This window comes from Dipodomys spectabilis, unplaced genomic scaffold, assembly GCF_019054845.1.
Source record: "Dipodomys spectabilis isolate Male_0828 unplaced genomic scaffold, ASM1905484v1 ptg000024l, whole genome shotgun sequence".
Classification (NCBI taxonomy): Eukaryota; Metazoa; Chordata; class Mammalia; order Rodentia; family Heteromyidae; genus Dipodomys; species Dipodomys spectabilis.
The window spans coordinates 28,334,584-28,355,167 of NW_024870701.1; the positions used below are offsets into that span (position 1 = coordinate 28,334,584).

At 40.4% G+C, this 20,584-nt stretch overlaps 1 protein-coding gene across 1 annotated transcript in view; it reads left to right on the forward strand.

Annotated features, from left to right (window-relative positions):
* The first annotated feature begins 239 nt into the window (after nt 1-239).
* Dcc (DCC netrin 1 receptor) overlaps nt 240-20,584 on the forward strand; it is a 992,977-nt gene continuing 972,632 nt past the window's right edge. The window contains exon 1 of the mRNA XM_042675181.1: nt 240-489. Within this exon, the coding sequence (XP_042531115.1) occupies nt 399-489 (91 nt within the window). The 5' untranslated portion in view covers nt 240-398. The remainder of the gene's footprint in view (nt 490-20,584) is intronic.

Consider the following 20,584-nt stretch of genomic DNA (forward strand, 5'->3'; position numbering starts at 1 on the left):
TGTATGGATGACTCGCAGAGCGCCGGCTTCCTTTTGCTCTCTCCCTGCGTTTCCTTGACTTAGTTTTACAAGGCTTTTTATTATTATCTTTTTAAACCCGGGCTCTGGATCTCGTAGATTGAATGGAACTTTTTGCTGTCGCTTTTTGCTGCTGATTTTTGTCCGTGGACCGAGAAAAAAGGCTTGGGAAGACAGAAGAGGCACAGGGGAGGTGGAGAAAGAGGTGGAGGAAGAGGACGACGAGGAAGAGGAGGAGGAGGAGGAGGAAGGCGAAGGGGCTCGGCGCGCACGCACGCGTGTGTGTGTGCATGTGTGCATGTGTGCATGTGTGTGTGAGTGCATGTGTGTGAGTGTCGCCGCTGCCCAGGACCCCTGGCCCCGAAGGTGTTGGCTAAAATATGGAGAATAGTCTTGGATGTGTGTGGGTACCCAAGCTGGCTTTTGTACTCTTCGGAGCCTCTCTGCTCAACGCGCATCTTCAAGTCACCGGTAAGAGGTTCTTTTCCTTTCTTCTCGTTGCTTCCCCGGACCCCCTTCCTCTTCTCCCATTTGGCCAGAGTAGAATTCGGGTGGAGAGGGAATAAGATATGGGGCGCTGAATCCCCCCACCCCCTATTATGGATGATAAAAGCCAGGCGACTTTTCCCCCTCGCTTCTGGGGGCGGAGGATGTCGGTGGCTGGGGCGAGCGAGCCGCATCCCTTCGCGCTCTCTCTCCTTCGCTCTTTTTTTAAAATCCAGTGCTTCAGGCATCTTTGCTTTTTATTTTTTGCAAATACTTGCTAGGTTTGGAGAACGAGCAGGCTGGGGTAGGCGTTGGAGATGTGGTTGAAAAGGAACTGGAAACCCACAAATGGGGGGCTGTGGACTGGGGCTACTGGAGCCAGCGACGATGACATGGGGGGGGGGGTGCTTGGAAGAAGTCTGTGTGGGCTGTAGCTGGCGGGGGTTGTTGGTGAATATCAACGCCTCTGAGATTGGATTTGGGGGGAAGGGTTGCTGATTGAGCATCTGGAAAGGGACAGTGCGTGTGTTTGGGCACTTGGGAGCAGGGGCCCGTGATGTTTGAAGAGGCGCAGCATTGCCCAAAGGAAGCAAGTGGGCTTTATTATTATTTTTTCCCCTACGGCTCAATGCAGTGAGCAAACTAAGTCTCCAGATATCCAAACGATACCTTTAAACTCTAAATGACTGCTATTCGGGAAAACGCCCCCCCCCCCACCCGCCCTGGCACAGGCAGTTTCTATTTTTTTTTAAATATGCCCAAAGTGTTTGGGGGTTGGATTAGGCTAAAAACAGGAGAAAGGAGTGAAAGAAGGTTGCGCCAAGCTCCTGCAGTTTCTGGGCACGGAATTGAGGGCTTCAATAGCCAAAAGAAAAGAGCAAAGTGATTCCTTCTAAGAGTCACGGGGCGTGCGGGACCCCACCACAAGTAGACAGGCAGGGGTACAGGGCGCAGGGCGCAGGCCCGATGGGAAATGGGACAAGACATAATTCTTGGAGCCTTCAGATCAATCCCTTCCCCGCGGACCTATGCCTAGATCTAACGGAAAAGACGGCTCCCGGGGACCAGGTGTTGGGTAGGAGTGCCCCAACCTGCGTCTGGGAAATTAATTAGGAATAGAATTAAATCTCGGTGGCCAAGTCCTCAGCCTCCCTGGAGCCCTAAGCCCCCGCGGGCATCTGCTTTCTTGTCCGGTGGACTTGCTGAATGGCCAAGGGTTGCAGGAAAGAGCTAAGGAAGGAGCCCCTCCAGGGCTGTTCGCCCAGGGATTCAGGCAGTCAAGCACCAGAGCCCACAGAGGTTCCCCCAAAGCCCTGAGTGGGCCCCACGCGCGGGAATACATTTACACTTATAGGTGGACTTCACTCTCCATCTTCCTTTAGCCAGACAGAGCGTGCTAGTGTAAGAAGTGTGTGTGTGTGTGTGTGTGCACACGCGCGCATTTGGTTGGCGCATCCCTGGACCTATGCGCTTGGCTGCCCTGTGTGCCCGTTCCTCTCTCGGACCAGTCCCCTCCTCCATTGCTCTGGTCTCTCCCAGAGCTTTGTCCTGGGCAATTACTTCCGCAGAAGGTGGGCGGTAGAGAGGGAGGACATAGAATCCCCTCTCCATAATGAATAGATGAAAAAAAACACCCCTCAAAACAAACCTCCCAGCAGGAAACCTGCAGGTACTAACGCGTTGCGAAGATTGACTTGGCGGTCCATGGCCCTCTGGTAGAGCCCCATGGGCCGCAGAGGGGAAGATGAGAAAGGCATCCTTCTCTGGGTAGCAGGGCTGCAGAAGCCTGGGTGACTTATGGTTGTGGTGGAAAATATTGCATTAGGCAAACTGTGTGAAAATGGACAATGATGTCTTGTCCATTACAGGGCAGTGTTTTGAATTCCTTTCAAAGGAGTGTTGTCTGGCAAAGTTTGGGTTAGATGAAGGAAGAAGAAGTCAAGATATATACTTATTAATCTCGAAGGTAATAGCCTCTTCTTTAAATTTGTTGTGTAGAGTGTCAGAAGCATTTATCTGGTATTGTTTTAATTTCCTCAAAAATGTTCTCTTCCTGGAAAAAAATTATGACTGGAAAAACAGATGAAAATATACACCTACAGGGGATTTGCTGGTGGATAGTCTTGTGACCATTTTTTAAACCACCTGTGTAAATCTTTTCTATTTGCAAGAGAATTGTAGTGTAGTTTGCACAGATTTCAGGAAGTGGAGGGTCTTTTTTTTTTTTTTAAGATACTGATTATTTGAATCACTATCTCACGTTTCTAAGTACTACTCTTTGCTTCCTAGCAGTTGTTCCTCTTGGGGACACCATGAAGAATTGGAGATAAAGAAAACGTAGTTCACTTTAAGAAAGGACCAGTAGGAGGTGCCCTTAATAAGGCCAAGTGTCTAGTTCACTGGCAGTGAAATTCACATGCAGCAGAGTGTTCTAAAGACTTCATTGATTGGTAACAAAGGATTATGGAGAGGAGCACAAAAGCACAGGGCCCTTCCCCTTTTCTAGGTAAAGGCTGGAGCTGCTGTGTGTTTGTAAGGAGATGCTTATGACCTCACAAAGGCCATTTGGGAACTGTGTCAGCTAAGGGTGAGGCTGATGCTGAGGGAGGAGGGCAGGCAATGCCTCTTTACTTGGTTATCTTCAGCATGACATGAGCTATGGGCAGAGGCACCCAGTAGATCCCAGAATCTCAGGTAAGGTGGGAGTTGCAGATGTTAGCTGTCACTGAATGAAACAGGACGTATTCTCATTCATCCGTTCTATGCCTATGTTTGATCGGCATTCTCTGAGAGTGCATGGATATGCAGAGTGCAGTTTGCTGTTTATCCTGTCCACTCACATCTCACCCCTCCAACCAGAACAGGTCAGGTTCTCACTCTGGGTTTACTGTGGGCTGCAGGGAGCATGGAGGCAGGCGAGGGCCCCCCCCGGGAAAGGCCAGCAGGCCAGTAGTCTGGAAGTGTAGCGGCATAAATCACCAGCGACCTGTCACAGTATCCATTTCCTACCCAGCAGCAGCTGCCCTCTGAGTTATGAAGCATGTGCAGTAGCCACCACATGTGTTGTATGTGAATATATTAGGTTCAGTGCATTTGCTTTAATGCTCTTAAAAGCTGGGCTGGCATGAGATGCTGGTAGGCTTTCTCCCCGTCCTCTGGAGAAGAGATTTATGACATCTCAGTGTGTATGACTTACATTTATTCGCTGGCAAGTTAACCTCGCCGCCAACTTCCTCATTGTTTCCATGGAGGAGGAAGCGCTTTAATCCTGTCTCAGTTCCTGAAAGGAGCTCCACCTAAAAGTTCTGTTAGAGCACAGGGTCTTGGCTGGCTGTGGGTAGAGAAAGTATGACAAGAAATTGGGGGAAGTGCTCTGTTTGAGGAGAGGGGTATTGCATTTCTCTAGAGAAGGAGAAGAGCAATATTTCTCCCTGGCTTCTCTTCTCATTTCATGAATCTCAGTCTTAGGCTCTACAAAGGTATATGATTAGTTCCTGCAATGCTGTCAACTGCATGGAGTAATAGGTCATCTGATCTACTATGAGCTCTCTTTTCTGGACAAAGGCTCTAATTTTGGACAAAACACTTTTTTTTTTTTTTTTTTACGCTTGATACTACATGTTGAATAGAAGTGCTGCAGCCTGCAGCGTTTGTACTTTCTTTCCATGAGAGACTCTGCTTGAGGATGACACTTTTTAACCCATATGTCCATCATACTATTTCTTTGGAGACTTTATCATCCTAAACTTTATATATGAAAAACTTCTTCTACCCATCAGGATAAAATTGTAAAAGAAAAAAAAAAGTTGTTTGGAACATTGTCTTAGGACACAAATGTACACATTCAAAGATGAAATGATTTCAACCCCTCCTGTATCTTCTCTTCAAAATATATAACTTGGAATGAATTTCAGTGACTATAATTATGTACAGGCATTCTTATTCTTTTGCCCTGGGCATTGTACTTTCCATCACCATACATCTGACATGTATTAAAATCATAAGATTAACTATTTCCAAATTAGGAATATGTTTGGATCCTTTTTCCTGAATATCAAAGATGGATTCATCCATCTTTGATAATTATTTCATAGATGAACTAGGTATATACGTTTTAGGAAAACTTAGCTTTGCTTGAGTGGCAAGAATCATGACCTAAACCCACTGAGGACTGCTATGTTAATTAACTAAAGATTAATAAAATGTCATGTGATTCTGGAAAAACAGCATAATCCCTTAAGTGAAACGGGAATTACTATGCACATTTACAATTCATAAAACTGTCCACGTGGCGTCTTGTATTTTCTTCTCTCTTCCCCAGTTTCCTTATGATGCTGCAGAGGATTTAAGAATTTCATGGGTTGTCATAGCAATTATACTCTAATGAATCCTACTAGCTCGGGATCTCACTAGCTCATCACTGAAACAGTGAACTAGAAATCAGTACAGTAGCCAGTGAGTTGCTTGGCGGACTTCTGTGGGCTGCTTGCAGCACTCTGGTGTCCAACCTGAAGAATCTTACCTCTTCCTCTACGCCAGACAAAGTGTACACTATCACTTCTTACAGCCCGCCTGATGCATCCTCGAAAGCCTTTATTACCGGAAAACCAGATCCCTGATCTACAGGCACCTGCATTATACTTCACAAAACTTTTATCAGTGTTTTTATTTCTGATAGAGAATGAAGCTGTACCCTAAAAATCTGGAACCTCTTAGTGACCTCTTAGCCAACAATACTGAAGTTCTAAGACCCACAAGCCTTAAGAGGAGACCACAGTATGAATCCTGGAAGAGTAAGATATAGCAACCTAGGTGTGCTGTCTGTCCTCAAAGGTTGGAATAGTAGGACTTGAATCTTTGTCAAAGTTTCCCTTGTCAGAGATCAGAGCATTTTGTAACACCATTTGTAATATCCATGGCATGGCACTGACCCAATGGATTTAAGAGCTTTCTTTTCAGAAGATCTCAAGTAAAGCAAACTATGTCTGTAAGAAAAGATAAACAATCCACATAAGTTTTTTTTTTTAATGGGCAAAATTAAATTACATGTTACATATGCCACGTAGGAGATAGCAAGAAAATGTAAATTATTATACACTGTTATAATTACAGCACTCAGGTAAATTGCAGCACAATTTTATGCCACACTTTTTCTGCTCCCACACAAGCAAGCACATTGATTCCTTATATGTCTCATGTTCAGCACTGTTCTAACATTAAGGAATACAGGTTGGCTGATTAATGATCAAAACTGCTATAAAGTCTAAAAGTACTTTGACAGATTTTGCCTGAAGTCTAAAAAACAGTCCCCTTTAACTGAGTTGTTAGGTAAAACTGTTTTCCTTTATAGCCTAGAAATGCCTAAACTTTGTCTAATGGTATGATTTAGAAATGCATAGCAATATGTAAGATTAAGTATGCCTCTTTTTCACTATTGCTGGTAATTTGTCAATGGTCATACCAGCCTCTATTGCTATTTATAAATAGTTTCAAACAGCCATATTATTCACAGCTTTCATTTCTTGGGGAAAAGTCAAACCAGGAAACACAAATCATTTTGTATTTCTTAATCATATTTTCAAGTCAATTATTATTACCCGAGTGGAAAAAAATTCCCTTTTCTGTTAAATTCCTATAGCTCACCGCCTGTTACCTAGTTCTGTTTTCTGTGTTATCCTTTGGCTTAATTTCATATATCTGAATTCCATGACTTCTTACCTGCTAAATTATTTCATAGTTTCCAGGGAGGAAGGCCCTTTAGTCCACTGGTGATTATTACAATGGAACTTAACAGGGCTATTTATTGCAATTTGGAGACTTCTTTCTTATTCTTTGCTTTCTTTTAAATACTGGCTCTTGCCAGAAGGCTACTCATGAGACTCTCTAGGACAAAAATGTTCCATGGAATTAATTGAAACTTGATGATGTTTTAATGAAAATACAAAATGGCTAGAGAATTGTGGCTTAATAAGAGGGCTTATCAATATAACTTTATTCAGGACTATCTAAAGTGTTCTTTTTTTTTTTTTTTTTTTTTTTGTCGGTCGTGGGGCTTGAACTCTGGGCCTGGGCACTGTCCCTCAGCTCTTCAGCTCAAGGCGAGCGCTCTACCACTTGAGCTACAGCGCCACTTCCGGTTTTCTGGTGGTTTATTGGAGATAGGAGTCTCACGGTCTCTCCTGCCCGGGCTGGCTTTGAACCGCGATCCTCAGATCTCAGCCTCCTGAGTAGCTAGGATTACAGGCGTGAGCCACCAGCGCCCGGCTTCTAAAGTGTTCTTAAATCTACATTTACATTTTTGTAAGAGAATGAATTAAGCACATAATATAAGTGAGATTAAGTCAAGCCTTTTGTATTAGTAACTCAAGGTTCTTGTTAATCACCCACATTTTTATATTTCACTAGAATTTCCATAGCTCTCTCCCTTAGCTTCCTTTTGTGAAGTATGTAGAAACACGATTCCCCCTTTTGCAGATCCAATGTATCAGGTCCTCTCAGGATTCATCTTCTGTGACAGATACTTTCTGAAGATACTGCATCATATGGGACTGTGTACTTTTTGAAGTGGCTTCACATACTTTATTTAGACTTTTATTCTGGATTGTAAAATATACTTTCTTATGTCCATCTGAAATTCTTTCTTATGTCCATCTGAAATTCTTCCCTGCCATATATATATATATATATATATATATATGTATATATATATATATGTATATATATATATATGTATATATGTATATATATATATGTATATATATATACACACACAACAAACACACAAATATACATATATTTGTATATATTATGTGTAAATACCTATGTATATATAGACTTAAATATATATAAGACATATAGAGAGAAACTTAAATAAATATATATACTTAACTTTTGATTTGCTTTGAAACAGAGAGTGAGTTTTGTTTGGATTTGCCTAAAGTAAAAGAGGAGTTTCTAAATAAGAACCCAAGTCTCTTGAAAGAATAGAAACTCTTAGGCTCATTTAGACTGATAGGGTTTGTGGCATGTCTGAAATGTAATATCGACTTGGATAACACGTGTTCTTCATACAATTTAGTTTTAATTGGTAAATGAAAGGATGGGCTAGATACTTCTGGTTGTATTACTTGTTTCAACATTAAATAATTCAATTTAGAAATGGAACATGCATGTTGTATCTGGTGCAGTTGATAATAGTAATATTAATGATCATGCTAACAATGGCAGTAAAATAAATAGCCCTGAACTTATTAGCAAATCTCTGGATTTTATGTTCATTGATCCATTGATTTTTGTATAGTTTTGCTACAAACACACATATGTCATTAATACACTTTTTTGCTTTGCCTCTTGTGATTGTAATATAAGAAATACAATCTATGTATTACATGCTGACTTTCAATTTGGCTAAATTTTAAGCATTTAGGATTCATCTGTGCAGGTGTGTAGATGGCTATATTTCAATCACCCTATTATTTGATATTTCTTGATACCAATTAAGCATAACTCATTATGTTTTACTGTTGGTAGATGTTTGAGAAGCCAGATGTTTGCTCTTGTCAACAGTGGTACTTTGAATGTTCAAAGCATCATGTTTCTCAATAAGACTTTGACACCATGCCCAAGGTGCACAAATTAGGAGTGGAATTGCTGAATCATGAAAAGGATACCTTGACTTTTAGGAAACAAAGACAAATCCTATCTATTAACACCCTCCCCCCAGGAGAGTATAAAAATCTCTTTTGCTTCATGTCTCCACCAACACTTGGTATTTTCATTTGCTTAATTTGCCCTTCATCTGGTCGATGTGAATTAACATCTCATTATGGGTTCAATTTGCATTTCCCTGATTGCTAATAAAATTGAACATTTCCCCCCATAAATTTATTGGTCATTTGTGATTTCAGCAAGATAATTCTATGAGTCAGTTCCTCCAGTTGAGCATCCCTTTTGCTTTTAGAAATGGATAATATTGGTGATTGTTGTTGTTCTGTATACTGCAACATATTGCTTTGGGGCATAGATGTTCTTAGTAGGGTGAGTTTGGGGAAGTGTTGCTTAATACTGGACCATGTTTACTTTATTCTAGGCTTTACTTAAATACCTTCCTGTATGTATTCTCATTTTGATCTAACAAAGACATCCTTTATCACTGCCAGAACAATACTTGCCTTGTCAGTATCACGACCCTTACCCCTTATTACATCTATGTAGAGAATCACAGAGTAGCAGGAGGCTGGAGTAGCAGGCTTCTTCAGAGGCACATTAGGAATCTCTTGAATATGAGATGGAACCAAAGGATCATGGAATAAGAGAGCCATCGTGGTCGATACCAAATCTCCCTTAAAAATCCTGATTAGATCGTTTGACCTTAAGTTTGTTTCCAAAGTAAAAAAAAAATGCCCGAGTCCAGTTACACTGTTAAATTTATGGCATATATGCTTGTGGATTTCAGATAGACACCTGCACTTGGATGTGTGTACCCTCCTCCAGTTTTTGTTTGGGTTCTCAGTGGTTTCACAGCCTCCTGTGGGAGAGGCTAATGAAGGTCCCTGGGTGCAATAAAGCATTGGATATGCTGGAGGTGGGCTGGTCTTGCTTGCTGCCTTCTGTGCTGACTCATTAGAGATGTGAGCCAGAGCCGAGACGTCTAAGCCAACCCCTGCACTCCAGAGCCTCCCCTCCATTGTTCGCACATCTTTGCTCAGCCTCATGGGATCCCAGAAGAATATAAATTAGAGAGAAAAATCTGCAAAGCTTTGCCTTTCATGTCTAATGTCTGGGCAGAGCTGTTCCCTGCAGGACAATTTCTAGTTATTTTCTCTCTCTGGTTTGTGACATCTCTAGGGATGCCTTGTTGACTGTTTCCCTTGGGAAACTTCGTGGCAGCATATCAGTTTTTGCTTTTGAAAAATGTTTCCCACAATGCACCTTAGATAGTAGTGTTGTAAATGTTCTTCTCAACGCTCCCGTCATCTGGACCCTGGGTCCCATTTTCCCCTTTTAGTGATACCTCTCTTCTTGCTGAGGCTGGTTAAGTAACTCTAACCATAAATTATCCTTGTTTTCCTGCACAGTCTTTCCTTAACCTGTCCATAAATATTTCATAATGTTAGGGTGTTTTATTTTCCTGAAGTTACCCTAGTTTGTTCCTATCTTCTCAGTAATCAGGAAGCCCCAAATGTAGGGAGAATGATGAAAGGGGTAACACTGATCAAGATACATTGTACTCATTGTACTACTTATAGATAATAAAACACATTAAAAACAAGTTAAACATTATGAAAAAGAACACCATATCTATTGTGCTTTCCTCAGTAAGATCTCTCCTGTCATGCATTATAAAATAGAGATTCAGTGTAGACTTAACTTATCCTGCAGGTAAGGGCATACATTTTGTCACTGAAAACAGGTGTGCTCTTTTTTTTTCTGGTAAGACTTTCAATGCTTAACATAATCATTGGCATATTATAAGGATCAAATAAGATTTCAGATTTGATTTTAGACAGAAGTGACAGGGCATTTACCAAGGGTTCTAAAAAGATAAATGAAAAGTTTCAAAGTATTTCTACCCTCAAAGGGCTAATTGTCAAGTGGAGGTGACAGACAAATAACACAGCTAAGTAGCAAAAGGCAGAACAAAGCACTCATTAAAAAGCAAGGCAAACAAAGTGGGACCAATGGCAAATATCTAGAGCAATGTTTATGCATTCTGTCATTAATATATTAATATTATCCAGATGGGCTGACAAAGTCAATTCTCCCATGACTGCATCCTTAGATTGACTGAATAATAATAAAATCAGGCAAGAGCATGCATGTACTTGTCAATTTGTCAATCATGTTCAAACCAAACAATCGAGACAAATGGTGCCAAGCAATAGGTAAGAAAGAAGGTATCACAGTTTCTCCTATAGATCTTGGTGATGTGTTGCTGTAAACATCTTCCTCCCAGGATCCTTTTCTCCGTATTTGTTAAATGTTCTAGGTGCCATATTAAGGTAGTGATGGAGTTTACAGACCAGAAATATAAGCATGGTAGTAAAATAAAAATATCAAAAACCTGTCATTTCAAATGAAAGAGGACTTTGAAGGAAAGTCAGTATTGTCAGGGATCAAAGGAGGATACCCTGAGAAAGTTGTGGTTAACACCTTAAGGATGAATTAACTTCATAAAGGAGAGAAGGATTTCAGAGAGCAGGGAATAAGAACTTAGGTAAGCAAAGTAGGTGCAAAGATCCTGTGGTTGGAGGAAAGATAGTAAATCCAAGAAGATCAGTCTGTTGGGTAGCAAGAGACTTAAGCATGGTAATAACTTAGCTGAGGCTTCCAACACCTTAACATCCTGTCTTGTCAATGGCAGCTTCTTACACTTAGCAAATATTGGTTGAGCAAATCGAAATGAGTTTAGATCAAGGAGCCTTTTCTAATCTCAGCACCGTCATTTTACAAATTTAAGCAAATTACATAGGCAATCCTGACCCTGATTTTCTCAGGTGTCTGATGTGAATTTATGAGTCTCTCTATCCTACATAGATAATGAGAGGCTATGTGGTCAGAACTAAGGTAGCCTGGGAAGAGGACTTCAGGAAGTCTAAACAGCTGACAAATGCCAATAATTATTTTGAAAAAACCACGCGTGCTTTCACTTTGAAAGCTATCCCTGGGCAGAGGGGGAGCAGGACTTCGGCTGTTTATAAGGGTAGGATTGCCATTTCCTCATCTTATGGCCTCCAGTAGACTGTGTTTACTGATGGTTCTGGGTGAACAAAGAGAAAATTACTCATTAGAAGTTTAAGGTTACTTTCTGTGCTGTATGTTCCATTTCTCAACATTATTTCATCAAATGTGCTCTCTTTGCTGCAAGCTGTAAGGTCATTCAGGAGTCATTGACTAGGAAATTTTCCTAGTGAGTGAGTCAGTCTGCCATCTACTTGTGAACTTTGCAGAGAAACCAGCAGCTGCATAGTCCTCTGGTCTTTGGTCATGGTGAGAGAAGTGGTGTACCTTAAGGAGAAAAGCCTACCAGACAATGGACTTGGTTAAAGCAGTTAGGCTCATCGGACCTCACCATGCCCAACTGTAAAATGGTCACAAAATCAACCTCTGCTTCCCAACTCAATTGGAAACCAAAAAAATATTTCCAGTAGGTATGTAAAGTGTGTTTCCAATGCCTTGTAGGCACCTAAAGCATTTCATATATACTATTAATCCTGAAATATGTAGGCACAGGCTGCCACTCTAAGTCCATCAATTTCTTTTTTAAGGTGATGTACACAGAAGGGTTACAGTTACATAAGTTAGGTAATGAGTACATTTCTTTGTTTTTCTTTTTCTTTTTGTCAGTTGTAGGGCTTGAACTCTGGGCCTGGGCTCTGTCCTTGAGCTCTTCAGCTCAAGGCAAGAGTTTTACCACTTGAGCCACAGCACCACTTCTGGTTTTCTGCTTGTTAACTGGTGATAAGAGTCTCATAGACTTTCCTGCTGGGGCTGACTTGAACAGCAATCCTTAGATCTCAGCCTCCCAAGTAGCTAGGATTTCAGGCATACATTTCCTTTTGAACAGTATCACTTCTTCCCTCCTTTTCTCCTAGTTTTTCCCACCTGACCCCACCCTCACCCTCACAAGTTGTGTAGTTCATTTTCAACATAGTGTCTCGTGAGTACTACTGCTACATTTGTTCACCCTTTGTCCCTCCCTCTTACCTTTCCCAAGACAGATAAGCTAACAAAAAAAGACAGAAGATACAGAAAACAAAAACTGACAAAGGAAATAAAACAAACAAAATCCAAATGCAAAATAATGAAAAAAATCCCCTTGTTTCCATCTCTTGGAGTTCATTTCAGTGAACATCATTTTATAGGCTCAGATGCACATAGCTATTGGGTCTTTATGATCCTCTCCTAAGAATATCCTCCTTTGGTCTCACTGTGGGAGTGTCTAGAATCCTGTATAATTTATCATGTCCCAGTGTATTTTTTTGTCTCATTGTTATTATTTTAAAGGCTTAGAAATAAAACCAGATCGACATACTCCATGGGGAATTGTAGCATCAAACATGGCTTAGTAGTGGGCGCTGGTTCATGTTGTTGCTGAATTAGAAAATAATAAGTCCAGCTAATAGGCTCTGATAAAGTATAATACTGATCACACTTTGTACCCTATCACAAACTCCTGTGAATTCTGCATTCCATCTTCTTTCTGGTTAAGTCAGTGTATTTCTTTCAAACCCACTGAATAGCAATGCCTCAGTTTGAAGGCATAGAAGCTAGTTCTTTCTTGGTTAACATACAGTCCTGGGTATAATTTGTCCTCAGGCTCTTTGCTCCAGAGCACTGCTAGTCATCTTGATTGTCCATCAATTTTCAGCTTTTCTTCCTCCCACTGAATTTAGAATCTGAGGATTGTTCAAATCTGCAGGTGATTCTAATGTGCAGCCAGGTTTGAACGCCATTGTTACATCTTGTTCTTGCGTTCTTGTGTCATCTGTGGACCAATAGCATTTGCATCACCTGGGTGCTTGCTAGCGATGCAGAAGCTCAAATGTATCTATAAGACTTCCTGAGGTCGAGTCATTGGTGATGTAGGATCACCCTTGTGTTCCCTAGTCTTCAGATTCTAAGTCCTCATCCAGTTAATGGGGAAAATGTTCCATGCGTCCTTGTTCAGCCTCAGCTTGAAACCTCTTTGGAAGGTTTTAGTGTCAAGATCTGGTCTTGCAATGGCAAGCTATGCTAATATCAAAGACCCCTCTGGTTTATGGTTATGTGGCTGATTCATTTCACAGAGGCCAGGAAGTGTTTCAGTCACCCTCAGATCAAACATTCTTTTTGGGTGTTCCATATACCTCTTTCCTTCTTTTCTGACCAGTGTTCAAGATAAGAAGGCCTATTTCAAAAAGATATGGTGGATTTCATTTCATATTTTCCCTACCCTCTACTCTCCCTTAAAACACACTCTGGTTCAGGGGAAAGGAAGGTACTTGAAAGAGACACTGGCACCCTGGGGCCTTTCTGCTCCCTCCTGCCTCTGTCTCCTCAGGTCAGAAGCTGAAAGAACACACATGCTCAAAGTGAGACCCTGGTGGGGTAACCCCATACCGCACCTCACCTTTTGATTGGGAACGGTCTTCAGGGCATGAGACAGACCAAATCTTCATTTTCCTGTGCCTCTTTGGCAGGGGAAAAGGGGAGTGTAAGTGAGTTTTTTAAAAGAAGAGTAAAGCTTTACAGGCAGAAAGCTAGCTCAGTGTGAGGTTTGGAAAACGTTTGCTCTGCACTGCCTGAGAAGAGCTTTAACTGGCATGCTCCAAAATCAGAGCCTCGCAGAAGAAGGGGACGTGGGGGCTCAGCTGTGCAGACTGAATCAATCTGAATGAAAATCACTAGTGTTTCCCCCTGGTGAGCGAAGTTCTGCTTAGCTCATGAACTGTAGGCCCTTCTCTGGTCCTGTGAGAAAATGAGTAGAGCTTTTGTGAAAGGTTATGTAAGACTGCTGTTTTCTCCCCCCAAGAGTAAAATTCTATTTATAGGCAAGTGAACTGCCTCTCAAGGGGGGAAAGAAATGCATTTCCTAGGCTATAGCTTAGGAAAGAGAATTTAATCAATAGGCTGAAAAGAATTAAGGGAACAAGAAGGAGAATAAAATCTGAGGCAAGAGGTAGTAAGAAGTCTGGAAAGCAAACAAGGGGAGGAGAGGGCATATGAATACTCTGGTACTAGTTGCAACATGAGTTAGAGGTTGACTAAATTGTTCCTGGTTGTCTGCAGTTAAGAGTTTCCTATGGATTAGGATTCGTGTTGTCTGTGAAACCACAATGGGTGGTCATCCTAAATTAGGTACCTATGGTAGGTGTAAGAATGAGACAAGGACTTTGAAGCACTACATTAGCCATGTGGAGGGTCAATGGGTGATGATACACGGAGGCTTCTTAAGAGGGGGTTGTTGCTCTAACAGTGAGGTGAGGATGAGTTCCTGATTGGAGGATTAGATAGAACTTGTACTTCAACCAAGTGAGTCCTTACCTTCCAACCTAATGGAAGAATCACCAAAGGCTCTTCAGTTTTAGCCCATTATTTGGCCAAAAAACTACCCAAAAAGCTGATTTTCAATATCAGGGTATTTTTAAGGAGTAATACCTGTGGGAGATGTATTTAGTTTGTGTTCCGTAGTGCCTGGTAAAGATCCTTGATTTCCATATAAGGATTATTGTTTGGATTACACTGCATTTTAAGTTACCCTTGTATATGAGCTTAACAAAGTTCAGATAAAGATTGGATGAATTTTTTTCAGAGTTGCTGAGTTTTTAACTGCAGAGAGGTTCATTTTTTTAAATTCTTTTCACTCTACTCCCTTCTTTTGGCTTTTTCTCCCTTTTACATGCTGCTATTTTATTGGCAATATTCCAGAGTACTTGTAAGAAGTTCAAAATTAAGGCAATCCTGCAAATATGTAAGGTCTGGAATTCACCACCCCCTTAAGCTCTGGTGCTAGTGCATCTAGGGCATTTGCCAACTCATAGGTCTGAATATGGAAGAAGATGAAGAGGTGAATAATTATTTCCCACATGATAATCCCAGGAACAGGCTCTGCATTTGCCTTAGGAAAACCATCCATCCCTAAGGACTTAGATGAATCAAAAAACTGAAATGTTATTATTTTCATTGACGTTCGAAGCCAAGACAAGAAGGTAGAGATGAGAAAGGCACTTCAAATGAAAAAGGACAAAACTTATATACCAATTCCATGACCAAATGTTAGAGGGCTTCGACAGTTGTTTTTGATGACTTTCATCATGTACCAATAAAAAACAAGAGTCCAAAGAAGTTGAGTAATTGCAAACTAAGAATAGGCACCATGAAACTGTTGAATATGCCTGGGCAAGGGTGGACAGCATAAATCTTGGCTGAATAAAAATTTAACTGTATGATCGTAATGAGGATTCAGGAGCCTCATTCATAAAATTGGAAAAACAATTGTTGAATTGATTGCACTTAAAAGTTCATTCACTGAAAGACGATTGCAGTTCTTGGCACATTGTGAGCACTTGGCAATTTCCATTTTTATCCAACCCTGCCACAGGTGTTAGGGAAATGTTTGCTGTATGACATATCTGGTGGTGGATTTGAGAAGTATGTACATACACAAACTTCCTCATTCCTATTAGGATGAATAAACTGACTGGAAAATATAAGATTTAAGTATTTCATATATGAACCCCCACCCCACAAAAAAGCAGAACCATCTGGTCATATATTGTTATTTTATTAAGAATCAAACGAGCAAGGGATGCAGGAAGAAGAAAGGAAGAATTTAAAAGACCTCTTGAATGGAAGGAATGAGCAAGGTAACAGAAGAGGAAGGATGTCCCTGTAGACACTGTCCTTTAGATGTGCAGGCTGTGGACGACAAGAAGGATGGCAGCGCTTGATTGCTGAGAGCAAGCCACCCGCTCCACAGCTTTCCAACAGCTGCTGCCCTGTTCACTAGTCTCTTCTCAAACAGATGTGTGATAAGGCTGGGAGAAAAAGGCAGAGAGAAATGACAAGGTCATCTAAGAAGTAACTGTGGCAGCATAAATAATGTAATTTTAGAATAAAGAGGCTTTTCCTACAAGGCTTTCTCCTAATAATTTTAGGGAAGTCTCAAAAGAACAAATTGCTCAGAGAAAGACAGATGCTATCAGGCAATGTATTCCCAACTCCAATCTGGTAGCTGAGAAAGCAAATTTAGGCCTCTACACTGCTGGAATAAGTCCTCTAGTGAAAATTAATGTTTCTCTCCATTTCCTTTCTTCATAGCTTCAGAACGTATATAGAAAAGTTTGGTTAGGGTTGCCAAATCCTTTTGGATGAATGCAGCAAAAATGTTAATCTGTTAAGTCTGTTTTCTGCTTGTGTTTTAAGCCAAAGAGTGATTATCCATCCCAGTTGCAACTTAGATAGCTCTTCCTTTGTCTTTTCTCTCAAAATAGCCCTGTAAGCTTATGTTAATAACCTTAGTAATAATTAATAATTAATCCCTCGATACCTCTTAAGTGGGAAGAATAACTCATTTGCTCACATGTGTTTTGTTTCATTATTTTTTTCTGTAAGGTTAAGAAGGCTGCTGACCTGCTATTTTATTTACCTGTTTTGGAAGGAAAAATTAGTGAGTTATTTATTCTAGAGGGTTGTTACCTATTGTGAAATGAATACATCTGATGTTTATTTCTTAAAGTCACCAGTATATATGAAACACTTCAAAGCAAGGACATTCCAGTAATTTTCCCTTCATACATTTCTGAACTAAAATTTCCCACCCAGCATCCTAATCTTTATTTCTAATAATCCAGAAAAAGGAACCAAGGCTCATTAAAACAAACAAACAAACAGCTGATTCTATGATTTAGGCAGAAAATATACTTGATAAACCTGGAATATTTTGCAGTGCTGGAAACTAAGGAAGAAAAGACTTTTAAAAATCATTTGAGAAAGGAAAAAAAAACACCAATTATTTGTCAACACAACACAAAAGACAGGGGAAAGTTCTCAATGGTCAAATCTGGAACAATTTGAGGAAGAGTGTTAATCAAGTAAATTCATATTATAACACAAAAAAGAAATGTTAGTGTCCATATTGACATAAATATATGAACAAATAATGGAAGCTAAGAGACAAATATATGCAGAAAAGTTGCAAATAAATATTTCACAAGCAAGGAGTACAACTCCCAGTTTTTTTCACCATTTTTTTTTAAATTGTGAAAATACCGTACAGAGGGGTTACAATTACCTGGGTAAGGTAATGAGTGCATTTATCATCAAGCATTGTTGCCTCCTCCTTTGTTTCCCCTTTTCATCCCTTCCCATCTCTGCCCCATTTGCCCCCCCCACACCCCCTGGGCTTAGTGGCTTCTTTCTGAAGAAGACATTAGTCAGAGGAAGTAAAGAAGAGTGTCGCTATGTGGAAACATGACAAATAAAACTAAACCAGGCGATCAAGGTCATCATCAATAGAGAGAGATCATATCAACAGCATGTGCCCCTACGATGAGAAAGTCACTTAGCACTGTTGTCTCCCTTCTTCAAACCCATAGCACCTTTCTGCTGAGGGGAAAAAGGCAAACCCCATTTGGTATTCTACAGATTCCTTAGAAGTACTCCTCACCATATAACAATACCTTATCAGTATTGATTCTGTGATTCTCATAAATGTGCCATATTCATGAAAGCTGTTAATAGTAAGGAAATAGTATGGAATAGTAAGGAATAGTATGGAGGATATTGAAATTCTGTTCTTCACAATATTCTGATCTTTAAAGTGGTTTAATTTAAAAGGGACTATTTTGTTTCATAATCCAACTAAACTTGCCTGTTCCTCGTTAGTAGTTGTTGTTGGTGGTGGTGGTGGTAGTGGTGGTGGTGGGTGGTGTGTGTGTGTGTGTGTGTGTGTGTGTGTGTGTGTGTGTGTGTGTGTGTGTGTATGCCAGTCCCGGGGTCTTGTACTCAGGCACTAGCTGCTGTCCCTGAGCTTCTTTTGTTCAAGGCTAGCATTTTACCACTTCAGCCATTGCTCCACTTCTGGCTTTTTTGGTGTTTAATTGGAGATGAGTCTCACTGACTTTCCTGCCTGGGCTTGCTTCAAACCGTGATCTTCAGATCTCAGCCTCCTTAGTAGCTATTATAATAGGTGTGAGCCACTGGTGAGCTCACACTAGGTGTGAGCCTAGTATTACCTCTTTTTCTTTAAGGAATATAATGCCAGTCTTGCATGGTTATTCTGAGAATTACAGAAGAAGTTTCTGGTTTTTTTTGTTGTTGTTTTCCCTGCACATTCTCAAAAATGTCAGCCCTTCATCATTCCTTGTAGGGATCTGAAAAATGTAGACCCCTGGCTGTCCCTCAGATCTACTGAATCATTGTCCCCAAATGGAGCAGAAGAGGGTAGAAAATGATATTTCTAACATGCTTTCTAGACTATGATACATGATGCATTTTAAAAATCATTCTTTCCTTACATTACTTACTGACTCTGCATAATTAGTGGTAACACTCTATGCACTGAGTCAATCTTTGAGCTAAGTATAGGCCACGAAGCAGGGAGTCTTGGGCTTAGAGCCCAGCCATGGACCTTTCTAAATGAGAGGACAAGGGCATGATCATCTGCCACTGTGGGCATTAGCTGCCACATCTATAGCACAAGATGTCCATCCACACTAAATTCAGAAAAATGTGTGTCAATGGTTTAGCAAATTACCTAACATGTAGAACTTCAGCAGCCTCTTTAGAGAATCACCACACACATGACCTCAACCATAACACCTTCTACTGTCTCAAGCACGTATTTAACCCCCTAAAACTCATTCCTTCACATGTTTCCTAGAAGGCATATATCAAGCTCAATATACTTTGGTGGGCATTGTCTTGCAGTTTGGTAGATGCTAGACTTTCCCTATGATCTCATGGAACCCCTCGTTTCTTGCATTATGACCATTATCTCTTGGCTGGTAACCTTTCTTGTCTGGTATTCTGTTGTTGTGTTTATTGAGTATAAAGTCATCAAAGCTCAATAACCTTCCAAGTACCTGACCTTTCCCTATCCACTGACAGAGTGTTTAATGCTGCTTTGTTCTCTGCCTCTTCCTCTGAACACTCCTTTCTGTACATGTTTTTATATAGAGGACATTGAAATGCACCTCAAAGAAATGTTTATGCTTACTGAACTAATATGCCCTAGTTAGTCTTATTGGACATGTGAAAGACAGAGAGGTTAAAAAAAGCATAGTGATGGCTAATATTTATGGAAGACATTTGGCTTAAAGTCAAGCATGGAAGATGTTGCTTATGGGAATATTTAGCAATGTGCCAGCTGAAAGACTATTTCTCAGATTCTCTTGCACCTAGGAGGACTCATGTGAGATTTCTTGGGGATATCAGACAATGGTTGGTCTGCTGATCTTAGAACCACTCCTCTCTTCCTGTTGATTTCTTCCTTCTTCCCGGGCTTGAAATTTTTGTCATAATCCTATATGAGGTCAGCTGTTAAGGATAATGAGAAGATACTTGAGACTATGAGGATTTCTCATGTAGCTCTGCCATCTTGGAACTGATTGCCTTATACAACTAGTTACGTGAGGAACTCAACCTCCATTTGGTTTTAAACTGCTGTAATGGTGCTGTTATGTCCAACTACACAATCATAACTGCTTATGCTTTCATACGGATATTTACTCCTCAGGGTAAGACAGTAAGGGAGGGACTCTCACAAGATGAGAAAAGTGAGGTGATCCAGTGTGATCCAGTTTCCCTTTAGTTCTATGCTCATACATTGCAGAGGCATACGTCAAATCCTGGTTCCAAACATGTGAACTTAGAACCATGTTCTAATTCCTAGACAAGCAGTAGAGTTGTTACTCAGTTATTGTTGTGTCTATGATATTCCCTTCTCTCCAAATGCATGGTATTTTCCTATGAGCTATTTGTTATTTAGACACTTCTAGATTATTGAGTATCTAAATAAAAACTCAATTTTCTGTTAATCATTTTCAAATGTCACAGTTTTTACTAACAAGTTAGAAGAGACAGCTTCATGCACTTTAATTTCCTCTGAAGAAGAAATCCACTGCCACCTTATGAAAGACTAACATTCCAAGTACAACTTTGGAATACTAATGCCCTGCCTTACCAACTCAGGCTCAGCTCAGTAATTCACATATGTTGCAATTTCTCTTCCATTGTAATGTAAAGGAATTTCACATAGTTTTGATAGATTGTGTAAATTAGGCCAACAAAGTGCTGTGCTATGTCTTCATTAAAATAGAAGACAGTAATAATGCAACCATGTAACATGGTCTTGCAGGCTTTGAGTTATGAACATTCAATAGTGTCTCTTTACTTGTGCTTAAGTTGGCATTTGTGAGCAACATATAATCAATTAATCAATAACCCAATTTTCTCTTAAAGAGATGGTGCATCATTAAAAAAAAAAGAGTCAGAGACTATTGTATGATTTTTAGAAAAAGAGCTGTTTCAGCAAAGAAACTTGTTTGAAAAACATGGAAAGCCTTTTTCAGGGAAGATGATTTTGCTTAACTAAGCC